At 42.1% G+C, this 14,331-nt stretch overlaps 1 protein-coding gene across 13 annotated transcripts in view; it reads right to left on the reverse strand.

The window, feature by feature from the left end:
- Dys (Dystrophin) overlaps window positions 1-14,331 on the reverse strand; it is a 488,311-nt gene that overhangs the window by 345,292 nt on the left and 128,688 nt on the right. For 12 of the 13 annotated variants that reach the window (XM_065448316.2, XM_070539180.1, XM_065448320.2 and 9 more), the window contains 10 exons: window positions 9,930-9,991; window positions 9,713-9,805; window positions 8,653-8,730; window positions 8,246-8,338; window positions 7,148-7,239; window positions 6,079-6,159; window positions 5,822-5,937; window positions 5,502-5,641; window positions 1,082-1,297; window positions 343-524 (listed from right to left, as the gene is read on the reverse strand). In XM_065448316.2, the coding sequence (XP_065304388.2) occupies window positions 343-524; window positions 1,082-1,297; window positions 5,502-5,641; window positions 5,822-5,937; window positions 6,079-6,159; window positions 7,148-7,239; window positions 8,246-8,338; window positions 8,653-8,730; window positions 9,713-9,805; window positions 9,930-9,991 (1,153 nt within the window). Of the gene's footprint in view, window positions 1-342; window positions 525-1,081; window positions 1,298-5,501; window positions 5,642-5,821; window positions 5,938-6,078; window positions 6,160-7,147; window positions 7,240-8,245; window positions 8,339-8,652; window positions 8,731-9,712; window positions 9,806-9,929; window positions 9,992-13,058; window positions 13,219-14,331 lie in introns of those variants that run through there. The other variant, XM_065448322.2, reaches the window with a different exon arrangement.

Below are 14,331 nucleotides of genomic sequence, written 5' to 3' on the forward strand. Positions count from 1 at the left end.
TGCAGCTACTATGTAGGCACAGCTATGAGTCCATAACGGAAGTAAATAAAGCAATATACTTACACTATTTGGCCACTAACCTCTGGATGTAAAATTTTCACTTCTCCCGCTAAAAGCACAAATTTAAGACTGAATACTTCCAGGTGATGTGTCCTTGATTTGCTAAGCAGCTGGACTCTACTCTTTAGATTATCATTGTCATCAGCATCATAATTTTCATCAACTTAAGCCTATTTACGTCTTCTGAAGGATGAAGAACTCCCCCAGAAATGCACCATCACCTGTTTTGCATCAACTCTGGCACGAATAACATCTAAACAAGAAATGAATCCCGCTACTCACTTGGTCTGCATGTCCATGGCGCTGTGCCTTAGGCTCTCCCAGCGCGTGTTGAGCAATGCCATTTGTACCTTGATTTCCTCCTTCTCCTGTGCTGATATGCCTGCTCCACGAATGACCCGCTGCCCCTCCTGGAGCACTTCGCCAACACGGCCCTGGTTTCGTGTCAGCTCCAGCATAAAGTCCTGCAGCCAAAGAAGAACTAGTGTGGCGAACAGGGCTAGCTGGTTCCAATTATGCGCTATGTGACAACCTTTTAACAGTGGACCATACTGTACATATGCATACACTACTGTAATTACCGTGATTGTGTCAGAAGTCAAACGACCAACCTGAGAACCATGAGCATGATCTCCTTCATGTACTTTTCTAATGAAATTCGACTATTACAAAATGAGTGACAGAGCAGTTCCTACACTGTTTGGAACCTGGCTTGCAGAAGAGGAGTGACTTCTCAAACAAATGCTTGCTCGTTCAATCATGCTTACAGGAGAAAGGTAGAAACTAAATTTTAACTTGCAACAGCATGCTAGTGACACACCTTTAGACATTTGGCAGCACATCATAAAGTTAAAAGTTTAGTGAAAGCTTTTATGAAAGATGAGCTTTCATGTTCACTTTAGTTTCACGTGCAATGTTTATCACAAACATTGCATGACCGCATCATGATGACAAGCCACTTGCATTGTCAGCACATGAGCATGTTACATACAAAGTGGTGAAGGTGAGATCACCACATTACCTCATGCGTGTGGAAGAGGTCCTTCACTTGCACCACAGTACTGCCTATGCGGGGCAAATTGGCCAGCCGATCCTCGGCCTCCAACAACCAGGTCAGCACATCTTCCAAGCTGCTCTGGTAGCTGTTCACATTGGTGACAGCACCTCGTGACGAAATGGACCCGCCCACTGCTCCGCCTTTTGATTTGAGCAGAGGACTGGCACCCTTTCCAACCTCCTAGACAACAGAAAGAGATTCACTAAACATAATAAAATATACTGACATTGTCGCAATCTTTAATGCACCACTTCTGCACAAGGCTGCTGCTAGTTAAGGACACCCTGAACCACTTTTTATCATAGTGGAGAAAGACATTCGAAGTGAAAATCGGCTATTTCAGAAATACTTTGCCGCAAAAAACACTTCAATGCATTCAACAGAAGCAGAGTTATTGGCAATCAAACACAACCACCGCTGTGCTCCCATTCCTTCTTCAATGCCTTGCACTGCAAAGGCTATGGCGCAGTGACGCGTGCCGACAAGGCTGCGCCTTCTAAATGTCACCATGGCATGCAGTTGAAATTTTATTTTGGATATTAATGTAGACACCACGACTTCCGCCTTTGGTGTCTACGACGCACTAAACATAATCCAAATGCGGTTGACCTCAGCGAGCCAAACTGCTCTAGCCGGTGTACTCGTGGCGACATTCCGCAGCGGCCACTGCATTTACACCATGCAGCCGACCGCTACTTGATGTCAGCTACCGGCCAATAGCAGCAGTGCAAGGGAATGACGAAATAGTGCGCCTAGAAGAGAGTGAGGGCAGGGCCTTTTGTCGAAAAGAGAGCGTTTGAGAGAAAGGTGACATCGCGATCTGCTTGCGAGATCCACACACGGCGTACAACAGCAAAACTTGGCTGAGATGTTCACAGCAGCGTTTGCAACCCATGGACTATGTTATTTCAGCAAGCCCGAGGGGTGGTTTAGGGCCCCTTTAAGCAGGCATAACGTCAGACACAAGGCTGAAAGTGCTCAATTCATCACTGTAGCAGATTACCCACCACTCTGCTTAATTGTGTGTTCGCGTTTGACGTTGATAGCAAAAAGAAATTAACTATCCACATGGTGTTTCGTGTGAGCCAAGAACACCAAGAAAAATCACCGAAGAAAACTGCAGTGCAGCTGATGTGACTGCCTCACGCTCCACCTTTGCAGAAAAGTGGCATTAACTATGACATCAAAGTGCAGGCAGAAACCGAGCACATGTGCAGCAATATCAATGCAATCCTTTCTCAAGCATATCAGCAGCATAAAAAAAAGTTCAAGCCGAAAGCTGCTCTGCTTTTTTTGTCAATATGTCCCTTCTGTCAGCATTTTTTTGTTCTCTCAAAATTCTTTCTTTTGCAATGTGTGAGCTCGTACAGTGATTTTGTGATCTTATAAGGCTTCTGTGCTCCATGAATTTGCTTCCGCATGCTGGCAGGACCTTCAACAATGAGCCTAATCCCTTTTTAGTTACAACACACAGTTCTTAATATCAAATCATAAATACATGCTGGTCATGCTTCAGATGCTGTGAGGAGTACCTAAGGTTATCACAAGTGCACAAAAATCAAAACGGCCACTAAAAATTGGAGAATGCTTAAGCTTCACCTTCAATAGCAGAACGAAATTGCATTCAAGGATCCCTGACTGCTTCTCACGCTTCCCGGCAACTGCAGCTTATGCAACTGTCATGTTCACCAGGAAACACTGGTGGTGAACGCTATGCACGAAGGCGAGCTTGCTGGTAGATATGCGGCCTCTTGCATGGGCCGATCCCGGAGGTAGAGCACAGCCGTGCCAAAAAAGTTAAATAATTTTTATGTTTCTGCCATTGTTTTGCACTTGTAATATTTCAGTCTCAGAAGATTTAACATAAAAGGCATGTGCTGTCAGTGTTTTGTTTCATGACATTTGTTTGTCGGCTGTCATAATCAAAACTCCGCGGAATAATTTTGTCAAGAATGTAAGACAAGGTATGAGCAATTTAGCGATAGAATGCTGTGGCAATATAACCCACATATACCACATGTCATATAGTAAGGCTTGGCATATAGATATACTACCTAAATATACACGGGAATTTTCGCTCACAGGGACACCGGCGACAATCGCCGACACCAGATTTTCTTTGACACGCCGCCCTTAACGCTAATATATTAAAGCAGACTTGGTAGAGCTACAACCTGTGCTATTGCTGTGCATATTCTGCTGTGTGTGAGGTGTGTACGTACATGACGTGTATATTTTGTGCACTCACAAAAAGTGCCAACCAGCATATCAATGCAATATATTTTCCCTTGAAAGCCGAACAATCTGGTTGTATGATTAAAATTTTAATGGCTTCACACAAATAACTGTTTAGTGTGTGGTGCCTTACTTAAATCACACATGCTGGATTGGCTATAATCAGTGACATACCTGCTTTTATGGTTCATGGACAGTGGTTGTCAAACACTGATCAAGTATATTTAGAGTACCTGTTTCCCTCTACAAAATCAGTTAGCAGGGCAAACTGAAGAAACAAAAAAAGGCAAATACTGTGTCTCACAAGCAACAATAATGTAGAACCAAAATTATGAGTTGCACAAGTAGCACTGAACTGTGTGAGGTAACACTATTCCCGTAACATTATCAATACAAATATCGAACATCTTACTTAGCTAGCATACAGTTTACACACCTGATGCCACACAAAAATGATATGCTAAATGCATGGCTATAGGCATTTTGTTTTAACTATGTACATAGGCACACACACAATGTAATGTAACTGCGTTTCTTCAGGCAGAATAAGCTTAATTAGGTTTATGCTGTCTGTGGCTGTGCGTTCAAACATTTACAGAGCAATGTTCATCCAGGGACAACAACACATATTCACTCGCCACAAGGTGAAATATCAATGAAGAACTGCTTCAGGATGAATTAGTGTTCATGTTTCAGGGTGTACTCTATTATCAATGCAAATATTAATGTATTACATTTGAAGTTAATCGCAACTTGTGCTCTGTAATTGTATCTCTATGCAGTGGAAATCATAATACACACAAAATAACAAACAGTGAATTCAGTTGTTTATTGTCAATATTGAGCTGTGTTTAGTGAGTTTTTGGAAATTTCTTTTTATATGCAAAATCAAATTAGAACAGCAAACAAATTTTGCAAATACAGTCCTCCAATGACATGTACGAAACTGCTGTCCTCTTAGTACATGTTACTTCCTGCACAAATCAAAGCCAAACGTTTCTACTGAACATTTAGCACAGTCATCAATGTCAGATGGGGGTTAGTATGACCAAAAGAACTAGAGCTCTCAAAAAAATGAGTTGCCACAGAAAATAAGAATGCTGCAGTGCTTAATATCAGACAGCGTACCTTTGAATCTGCCATCCTCAGTATAATCTCAGTAGCAGATCAGATATAGCAGCTCTTTTTCAAAATAAAGACATGCACACCCACTATAGCACCACAATTCCACAATGTTTCCCTACCAGGACGGACAACACAAGGTGTCACTTCCCAGTCTGGCTCAAAGACAGACTGCTCGCAAAAGAAAAAGTATGCCAGCCATGCAAGACAACGACACAACTGCATGCTTATCTCGCGTTCCTTCCTTATCAGCAGAAAGAGTGTGACCCTCGCTCATGGCCCTCAAGCACCTGGGCACTCGAAGGAGCCGGTGAGAGAGCCAAGCCATAAGTGCATACCAGTTTGTGGTGTGAGGCTTTACAAGACAAACGCATGCCATTTTAGTAATGTCTTGATCAACTTTTAGAATCTGCCAAGCCAATGTGTAAACAGTGCTCATCACTGGATTTCTTGCAATGCTCCAATTCTGGGGTTGTGTATTCACTGACCAATGATTGCACACCACAGCTACCTGGAATTAGATCTCCATGTGTTGCAAATATGACTATACATTTATATTCATGATAAGTGTACTATCATTACTGGACCTAAAAAACGTACAAGGTTCAGAAAAATTTGCTCAATAATGGATTGTGCTTCCTACCTACTCAAGCAAAGACATTGCTCTCTCTCTCTCTCTCTCTCTCTCTCTCTCTCTCTCTCTCTCTCTCTCTCTCTGTGTGTATGTATATACATGCATTTGTGTGTATGTGTATTAGAGCTGTGACATGTGAATAAACAAAGTAGTGAACTTGACTTAATCTTAACAAATACACTGAGATTAGAAAGATCAAAGCAACAAAAAAGACCCAGATGTGCCACTGTTACAAGACAGCACGTAGCTTCCACTAAAAACTGAAATACACATTTCAAGCAACTCAACCAAGAGAGGAACATAAGCTACTTAAAATGAAAACGCATCCAGAGTGCCTTGCAGCCTCTTTGCAAAGGCTCTTAACACCAAAGAATCATAAAAAAAAAAGCTCACCTGATGAAATGAAGTTTCACTATCTGAGTATTCTGATGAACTGCCCTTTCGCAAAGGCATGTTTTGCTGGTGAAGCACTTGAAAAAAGCACATGACATACATCATGACAGACTTTTTGTCAGGATGAAGTGTGTTCACATCTAGAAAAAGAAAAAGGAACAGAAAAGATGTGAAGTAAAATTATAAGCGTCATAGAGGACAATGCTACTCATGCGACACATTTCGAGTGACTCCTAAAATTAGTCACAGCAATGCTCGATTCAGGCATGCGACACTGGAAAAAAAGCAAAAGTATTGACACGCTATGAGAATGCCATTACCTTCAGGATCTAAAAGCCGCTCGATGCCTAACTGTTTCTCTGCAAATTGAAATGCATGTTCCAGCCTGGAGTTAGGGTCTTTGTTCAACAGGCTCTTGTACTCAAATAAGTCAGGCCTAGATGAGAAAAGAAAGAAAAACATGCAGTAAACACAAATTATCACAGTGCATTAGCCCTTACACTCTCATCACAAAGAAAACTTAGAAATTCAAAGAGCTACAAAGATACATGACATGTGCTTAGTTGATGCAACTTACCTGAATTTATGTATAATAGCATTGAATGCAAGGCCATCGATCCAACTTGTCGTAAAATTTCTTATGTCCACTCCAATGTACCTATGAGAATACACAGGTTCCATTACTAATACAGAGAACTTTGAAACATAACATGGCTACCAAGGCTACATAAATTGGATGGTATACATACAGTCTCAAATTGTGACAAATTGCTAGGGGCATGGTTACATGAAACACAATAACTCTCTAAAAATGTCTCTCTTAAGTGCAATTTGTATATTAATATGAACTATTACTTCAGTGCAGTCATTTTCTTTGGGACAACAAAAATATATCAAGAAACCTGGGAGGTACCAGAGCCATTCTACCAAATCTCAGTACAGAAGCTTGTTAACCAAGGTTCTCCAGGAGAATTAAGCACAAGGTGTAAGGTAAACAGTAGAAGAAACCATTTAAGCATTCCATAATAAATATAGGCAGCATGCAGGTATTTAAATCTAGTTTTGATCCACAGTCCCTTGGTCATACAATTTCACTCGGTGAAGCAGAAGTAGTTGGACTGGTCAAGTTACAACAAAAAGTGTCGAAACCCAAACACCCTTCTTTTACCGTGTTATTGTCTAGTGCAGAAACTTTTATTCTGTTGAAGATTGTGTGCGTAGCAACTTCACTTTGGTAGGCACACTGAATGTGTAATAACTGAGTAAACTTATTATAAGCCTAGGAGTTGCAAACGTACACCCCTGTGAAGCAAGAACACCAGCCTAGAATTTTTAATACTCACACCTCCTAGATAGCTAGTGTGCATATTTTTTTAAGTAGAGCATTCAGTTACAAGACTGTAGCAACTGAGAATGCAAGCATATTTTTAATTTTGAAGGCCATGTAACAAAAAATTTGTCACTGCCATTAATATCCAGGCCATCGACACACTTATTGCAATGCAACTGAGCTATCTGCGTTTGCTGCTGCGCCCAGTCACAAAAAATTGCCAAACGGTAGTTCTCGCAATGGTCAGATTAAGGATGTGAGCTCAAATTAAGCTGAATATGCAAAAGTTCAAAACAAAAGCTGCATAGTTACAGACCCTTTGGTGACATCTCTGCACCAGGCAAGAAGCGTCTTCTCCAAGTTTGTTTGGTGGATGTCACTGGAAGCCCTTTTTAAGACACCATGTACCTGGTGTGAACAATGACATAAAAGGTAAAATACAGTCTGTAATTACTGGTCTAGCTATGCAATGATGTGCATGATACAAATAGGAAATTATGCCCAGATTACACAAACAACTGATTATCTTCATCGTGAGACAGCTATATTCTGTTTCATATGTAGCAAGCAAAGTTACGAAGGCTATAGAGATTTCTCACACTGGTCTCATTCACAACAAAAAAGAAAGTTTTAAATATGAGAAAGAAAGAAAAATATATACGCATTCCTCATGTAATTCAATGTAACTTTAAATCTCATACTTTTATGCTGCGAAGTGTCGTACTTATTGCATGGAAGGTGTCACAGATCTCAACCTATTTATTGCCAAGGGAGCATAGTGACACATTTGTGTGACCAGTGGCTCTGGCACACTGCTACCGCTCGCGACCAAAATATAGCAAGTGGCCCACTGGAAGCATAAAGGTGCACAAATAATATGTAATTTGAAGTAACCTAATGTCCACAAGTTGTAGTTTATGAAGAAGTTATTTTATAGAAAGTGTCACAGATAAAAAACAATTGCGCTGCAGAACACATGGAACAGGACTTCTGTGAACACACAACTTGTGTAGCTTCCACAGCATTGCCTGCTAAGTATGAAAAACACAGTATAGTAAACTTATTAATACTTGTTGCTAGGCTATTTGGTTAATACTTATTAAAGTGCAATAAAACACAGAACAAACTGAAGTGAGGCTCAGACAGGCAAGTTGTTCCTCTCCTGATCTTACTTCAATATGTTTCATGTCCTACTGCACTATAATACGTAGGCAGTATTGTAAACTAGCATTTATGTGACAATTCATCAACAGTAACTTCATAATACTTAGAAGTGTGCATGGAGAGTTTGAAAAATTTTGAGAGGATTTCGTACAATTTAAAGTAAACCTCTAATAATCACATCAGTGGCACAAATATGTCACTATGCAGTGGGGTAACATAGATCAGAAGCGTGACTAGATTGCCCACATACCTGCCAGTGAAGAATAATGCTCCAAATAAGGCCTAAGGTGAGCTTTGGGTTGCCGTCGACAATATCATTTGTGCTGATATTGACAAGCTTTACCTGCAAGATGAGCACAAGTCTCAAAAGCAGCACTGCAAAGTAGAAGCACTGAAACAATATCAACAGATCCTTGTGAAATGCACAAAAAATAATTTCCAAGGGCAACTCCTGGTTCTATCTATGATGCATGCATGCAAGGACACCCCCTACTCCATGAGTGCACGTGACGAATGGGAGCCTCAGCTTTTTCATCAGTTGCGGTTAAAGGAAGGCACAAGTTCCGAAAAACACAGCTGCCGTAAAAGATGGTCTGGTCAAATAACTGCAAAGTAAAGCTCATGCAAAACACAGTGTTAGAAAAATAACAAACTCACATTGTTAGCTTCTAGCACTTGGAGTGCTCTGCTAACATTGTTGATATGATGAACTCTCAAATTTCCTCTTTCTCGTTTCTGTCAGGAGAAAAAAAGATCAGTTAAGAATATTATGCAACATAAAGCACACCTGGAAAATCTCAGTGTATAAGAAACAGTACATGCAGAACAGTTAATGTACCATAGCCGCACAATTAAGACAGTTTCTGAAGAACTCTTTCTTTTTTTGCTGATTTTATGCCAGTGTGCTATAATTCTTTATTTATATATATGAAAATCACAACTAAAAATGGATATGTTAAAAGTACACTTAAGATATGACATTGAATAATGTTTTAATAACTGCATCATACATTATCCCAAAAACTTCTCTTTTCACCTCTCAAAACGATTGTCAGGCAGGTCTTGTTTAATTGATTCAGCTCTATTCATTTCAGGGTGGATATAAATTACCTATAAATTACCTATAAATTATTTTTCTTGTAGTCATTGCACTTTTTGTTAAATAGTTCCTTATGCACCCTCATTCTTCACCCTGAAAATGTAACAGGAAGCTCACTTTCGTTGTGATCATCCTGCTAGAGACAGGCTTTAACCTATGCTAAGCATCTTTGCTGTTCAATGGCTGAGCTAAATATGAGAAGCAAATTCACTTGCTCTTCTGTGTTCTGGGCAGGAAAAGAATAGCTGTAAGGACACTAGTTGACACCAGCCACCACAGCGACCACATAAGTTAGGGCCAACAATATCAAAGAAAGCATGCATAAGTGATAGACAAAAAAAGTTGACAGTCACTTTAGCATACACTAAAGAGGATGAAGACAAAAGCCTGCAACAATAGTAGAGGCATGAGGAGAGACTACATTTGCAGCATAGCTCGCCTCCTGACAGCCTGGCAACATGACATTTCAATTTCTCTTATCTCCTCTAATAATTAAGCAATCCTTAAAATTCTTGCAGTAACACACTTCTTAAATGGTACCCTACAACTTTCAGTGTATAATCAAAATTTGCAATGCGGCCTGGTGGGGGACTCTTTGAATCTGAGTCAGCAACTCACCAGTTGCTGGCCACAGAGGATTTCAAGCAGCGTCAGAAGCCGTGTTCCATCCCGAAAGTCTTGAAAAAGGTCGTTAACAAGAGGCTGCTCGGCCTGCAAACAGGTGGAGGCAATGCAAGGATGGTAAACGGAGGCAAACTTTTTGCTTTATTTTGCCTCCACATCCAAAAGAGCATTGTCCTTATTTATTGGGCTTTTATTCGCAAAAGCGACATACCTTGGCAAGTTGTGAATTAATCCATTTCGTAAAAGTTTTTCTCTGCACATCCTCTCGTTCGTCTGCGTGAAAGAACAAAGCAGACAAAAATTTCATAAGTAATGCTAGAACTATGTGAGACATCAATGCTCTGCTGACACCTTTATCAAATCGGACATGAATTTCCCAATGCCAGTGTATATTAAGATCAACCTGCTCTGCAAGTACACTCGCAAGATGTTTTGTCACTAAACACCATAGTATTAAAATATGGTTGCTGAGCTTGTTTACGTGCCAAACCTTAAATGTTACCATCAATGCTAGGCTCCACACAAACAATTCTGTTTGCATTATTGGGGTGTTCTTTTACATGTGGTGTCACTGAGATCAGGCATCGACACACAGAATTAACCCTATCCAGTTCAGTACTGGATATGTTACTCATATCTTCAGAAAAGGAGCATCAGCTCTCATGGTATCCACTATGGGAGCTGAGAAACGAATTACCTCCAGCTGGACTGGCACTTTAGACATTTGAAATGCAAAGGATAGGTAGTGATAGCATCTTCAAACTCTCAAAGTATCTGCCTGTGATGTCACAGTAAATAGTAACAGCTGAGTATGGCTAGTCGACCACTATTTAGGAGGCTCATAACTGCACTGCATTTGAATGTGATCAAGCTATAAACTCTTACGGGGCCTTACGAAAGTAAGAGTGATGGAAAATCTTAAAAAAAGACCATAAAATATAGGATGTTCTGGAACAAGAAATTATTGTTATGGCAGTTTAGTTACAATAAAAGTGCTCAATAATGATTTCCTCTGGTGCCTTTATCATTTCTCCACTAAGCAAACTCCAAGGGACTTGAAGTAGTGCAATTTATTATCCTACGCTCGCTTATGAATTGTCACTACTGTTGCCTCTAATGACCACAAGCAGGCTATACCAATCCAGGCATGTAATTTAACAATAAAACAATAAAAACAATGTGATTTTCAGCATTAGTGGCACACCAATAAAAATAAAGAGTAACAATCGCAATTCATCTAACAATATTCAGCCTCAACTTTAGGCAAATATTCCTGGTGAATTGAAAATTTCGATATCACCCCCTTTTTTTTTTCTCTCTTTTGACTAAAGCACCATTGAACTTTGCCTTCTAACCGACTCTGGGGACTTCTATATAGATGGGCCTCACTGTGATCACCTTTGTATTTAAGCAGCTACCAACACTGAAGCAGATGTTGTCGTGAGGTCTTTCAGAAGACGCACTGCATTAAAAGCAGCCTCAATGAAATATTTATATGAGACCAAAAGCAGCAGGGGTAGCAGATTGAGCAACAGCATCGAGGACTTCATGTCAAGTGACACTAACAGTGATTGAAGAGCATAAAAGCAGAACACTTTCTGCATTAAGGACTGTAGCAAAGGGAAGCAGTCAAGCATAATTTATTAACATGTTGTGTAACATTGTTACTGTGTAGTAAGACAAAATGTGTTTGTATACGCCTTGAATGAGTCTTTTTTTTTCATATTAAAAAAAAAACTTCCACTATGGTAATTGCGGACGTAGAATAAAAACGGGCTGCTTAGATTCAAGAAAACAGTAAGATAGTGTCCCCTCTCCCTCTATCTTATAATACAGCAAACTAAAGTGAAGACAATTATCCTCGAGGAATGGTGTAGAACACATTTATTGCTCTACGGTTGTTAGATTGTCATGAGTATGTATGCTCACAAGCCGCTATAAATACAAACCAAAAGCAATAATCTTTCATAAAGTGACCCTCCTCCTTTCGAATTGTAAGTGGAGAGTGCTCCATAATAAACTCTAGTGTATGTACCTACAACAGCTCCTATCACACTTCTCTAGAACGCGCGAGCAGTGTCGTGTCCGGGTTGAACCGGCGATAGTGGACTGTATTAGACCTCAGACTTGCATTGATATTGCATGGTACGAAAGAGCGATTTGTACGCACCGCGGTGTGGCACACAGATGGGCACCTAGCTACCAACACCTGCCGTTGGCACGTACGCGAGTTGTGCCCGTCGACCGCATACCGCACGTTTACACGACCAAAGGTGTCGTTAAGCTCATTACGTTGCACTTTATTTCCGGAATCAAGGCGCGGCTGCCAGAACTAACGCACAACCACCTGTTCCCAAAGTTGTTTCGTGCGTTCCATTTCTACGCTGCCAAGAACGAAATCTCCCACATAAACTACATCGGATCGAAACAAACAGTTATCGCAATGCAAATATACATAGGCCGCGACAGGTGGGACACTATACAAAGAAACCGAAACAGACGCTGGACAGGAGCCAGATCAGAACAAAAACAATCGCGGGGGGCAGACAGCACGCGATCGCGGCAGCACCACTTCCCGTTCCGAGCAGCCGAAGAAGCCCGGTTTGCTAGTTGGAAATTCGCGCACGCACGCACACAATGGCCCGTTGCGTGGAAAGAGAAACACAACTGCATTAATCCACACGTCAGACAGCGTACGCATCTGTGCTGGCTCACGCCCATTTCTCAATATTCACTGACGGTTCGGCGATGCGCACGCTTTTCGACGATCGCGTACTTTTCTCGGCATGGGACATCTCGACCTGATTGAAGTAATCTTCAAAAATTCCCGCAAGTTCGCAAAGGCATCGTCAACGAACTCAGATTTGGCTAAATGAAGCCACGCTGCCTGCTTCTCTTTCATTAAAAGCAGCCTAACTTTGTTTTTACTTCCCACAAAGTGGAACCAATAAACTACCGACGCCGCTGTCTCTGGGCTAGACAGCATCAAGGACAGCGGACGGAGCGAGCATCGCAAGCTGCGGAACGCCTGACAGAAACCAGTATCACAAGCGTTATCGTTCAAGTGCAAACTTCACCCCGCCAAACCGACGGGAGAAACAAGAAAAAAAAAACGAAATCCGAAACACCTCCGCGGCGACAATCAGCAGAAAGAAGTCGCGGCGCGCAAGCAAGCCGACCCGGGCCGCTCGGGAGCACCACCATCGCACTACACGGGACAGCGGCCTGCAACTCACGCCGTGTACGCGGCAAAAAAGCTAGGCGGTGTCGGCGGCTCGTTCCGTGAATTCTTTTGTGTCGCGCTCGCTGACAGGCCCGTGAGCCGCGCCGGAGCGCTTACCTGCGACCGGTGAATCCATGTCGTGCACATGTATCCCGGGACTGTGTAGTACCGTGCAAGGCGGCGTGTGTACGGTGCCCAACGGCTCGCAGAGGTAACACGCGGTTCGCAAACACGAACACCCCCTCGTTCGGGCGTCGTCGGCGTCCGACGGAGGAGGAAATGGGAGGGCACGTATCCCTACATGCCTTGCAAAGCCAGCGGGCGCCGACGGCTGCGTGAAGAGCGACGCGCGCCAGCTACGAAACAGCTGACCGCGAGACGCGCGCGCGTCAAGCCGTTTGCACTAATGGACTTTAGTTTGCACAAGTTGCGGCGACGCTGTTCGCAGTGTTCGTGCTTCGTCCGACCATCCTGTGGAGTCCTGACGGAAGGAGAGGTGGCTAGCGTGATGCCGCGCTTCGCTCCTCCCTGAACATCGCGCTCCACCGTACCGTCGCAACTCAATCGGAACAGGTGGTTCGAGGAACAGGAGCGAGTGCGTGACACGCGGCGACGGGTGAAAGAGCACGGTATATTTCGAAGGGGTAAAACTGCTAGGAAAAAGGCCAGATCGACGCAAACAGCTTGCGTTCGGCGAAAATCATTATAAAAAGAAAAATAAACGTGCCCTAAGATCCCGCTTCGCTAAGCTGCAATTGTATACAAACACAGCCCGTGAAAGTAGGAAATGTGTACGTATATCTGAGCGCATCTAACTTTTTTCTTCTTTCTTGGTAGAACAAATGCTCTGGCTGTACGATTGTGTTATATGCAATGCAATTCGATTCGCTTGTTTCACGTCTAACTACAGTGCGTGCAAGCTTGAACATAGAAAAAATTACCACGAGGTCCTTCCATACCTAATATCATATACATTCTTCAAAATCATCGGTAAAGGTAGCGTTCTGTTTTTGTCTTTGAAATAATAGGCTGCTTTGTCGGACACACGCGCTCGCCATTCATACATCGACTTGTCCTTCGCGGCAATATCGGACAAGCGCTCATTGTCGATGGTTTCAAAGAATCAAAACTCCGCTTCATGTTCCATGGCTCCAAGCTGTACGATCTTGTCGTGGGACCAATACTTTGCGTTGATAAAAAAAAACCGGCTGCGTTAATTTACATGAAGTTAGCTCATGTGTTAAGTGCTGGGTCCTTATTTTTTACTTTTTATTATTAATATTATTATTTTGCATACTATATTTGCACTGCGACTCATCGAAAATTTGTACTGGCAATCGCGCTACCAGAGTGATGTCTTAATGTGCCTTTTTGGTGGTTATGAGTGTAT

The sequence above is a fragment of the Dermacentor albipictus genome, chromosome 5 (assembly GCF_038994185.2).
Source record: "Dermacentor albipictus isolate Rhodes 1998 colony chromosome 5, USDA_Dalb.pri_finalv2, whole genome shotgun sequence".
Taxonomy (NCBI): domain Eukaryota; kingdom Metazoa; phylum Arthropoda; class Arachnida; order Ixodida; family Ixodidae; genus Dermacentor; species Dermacentor albipictus.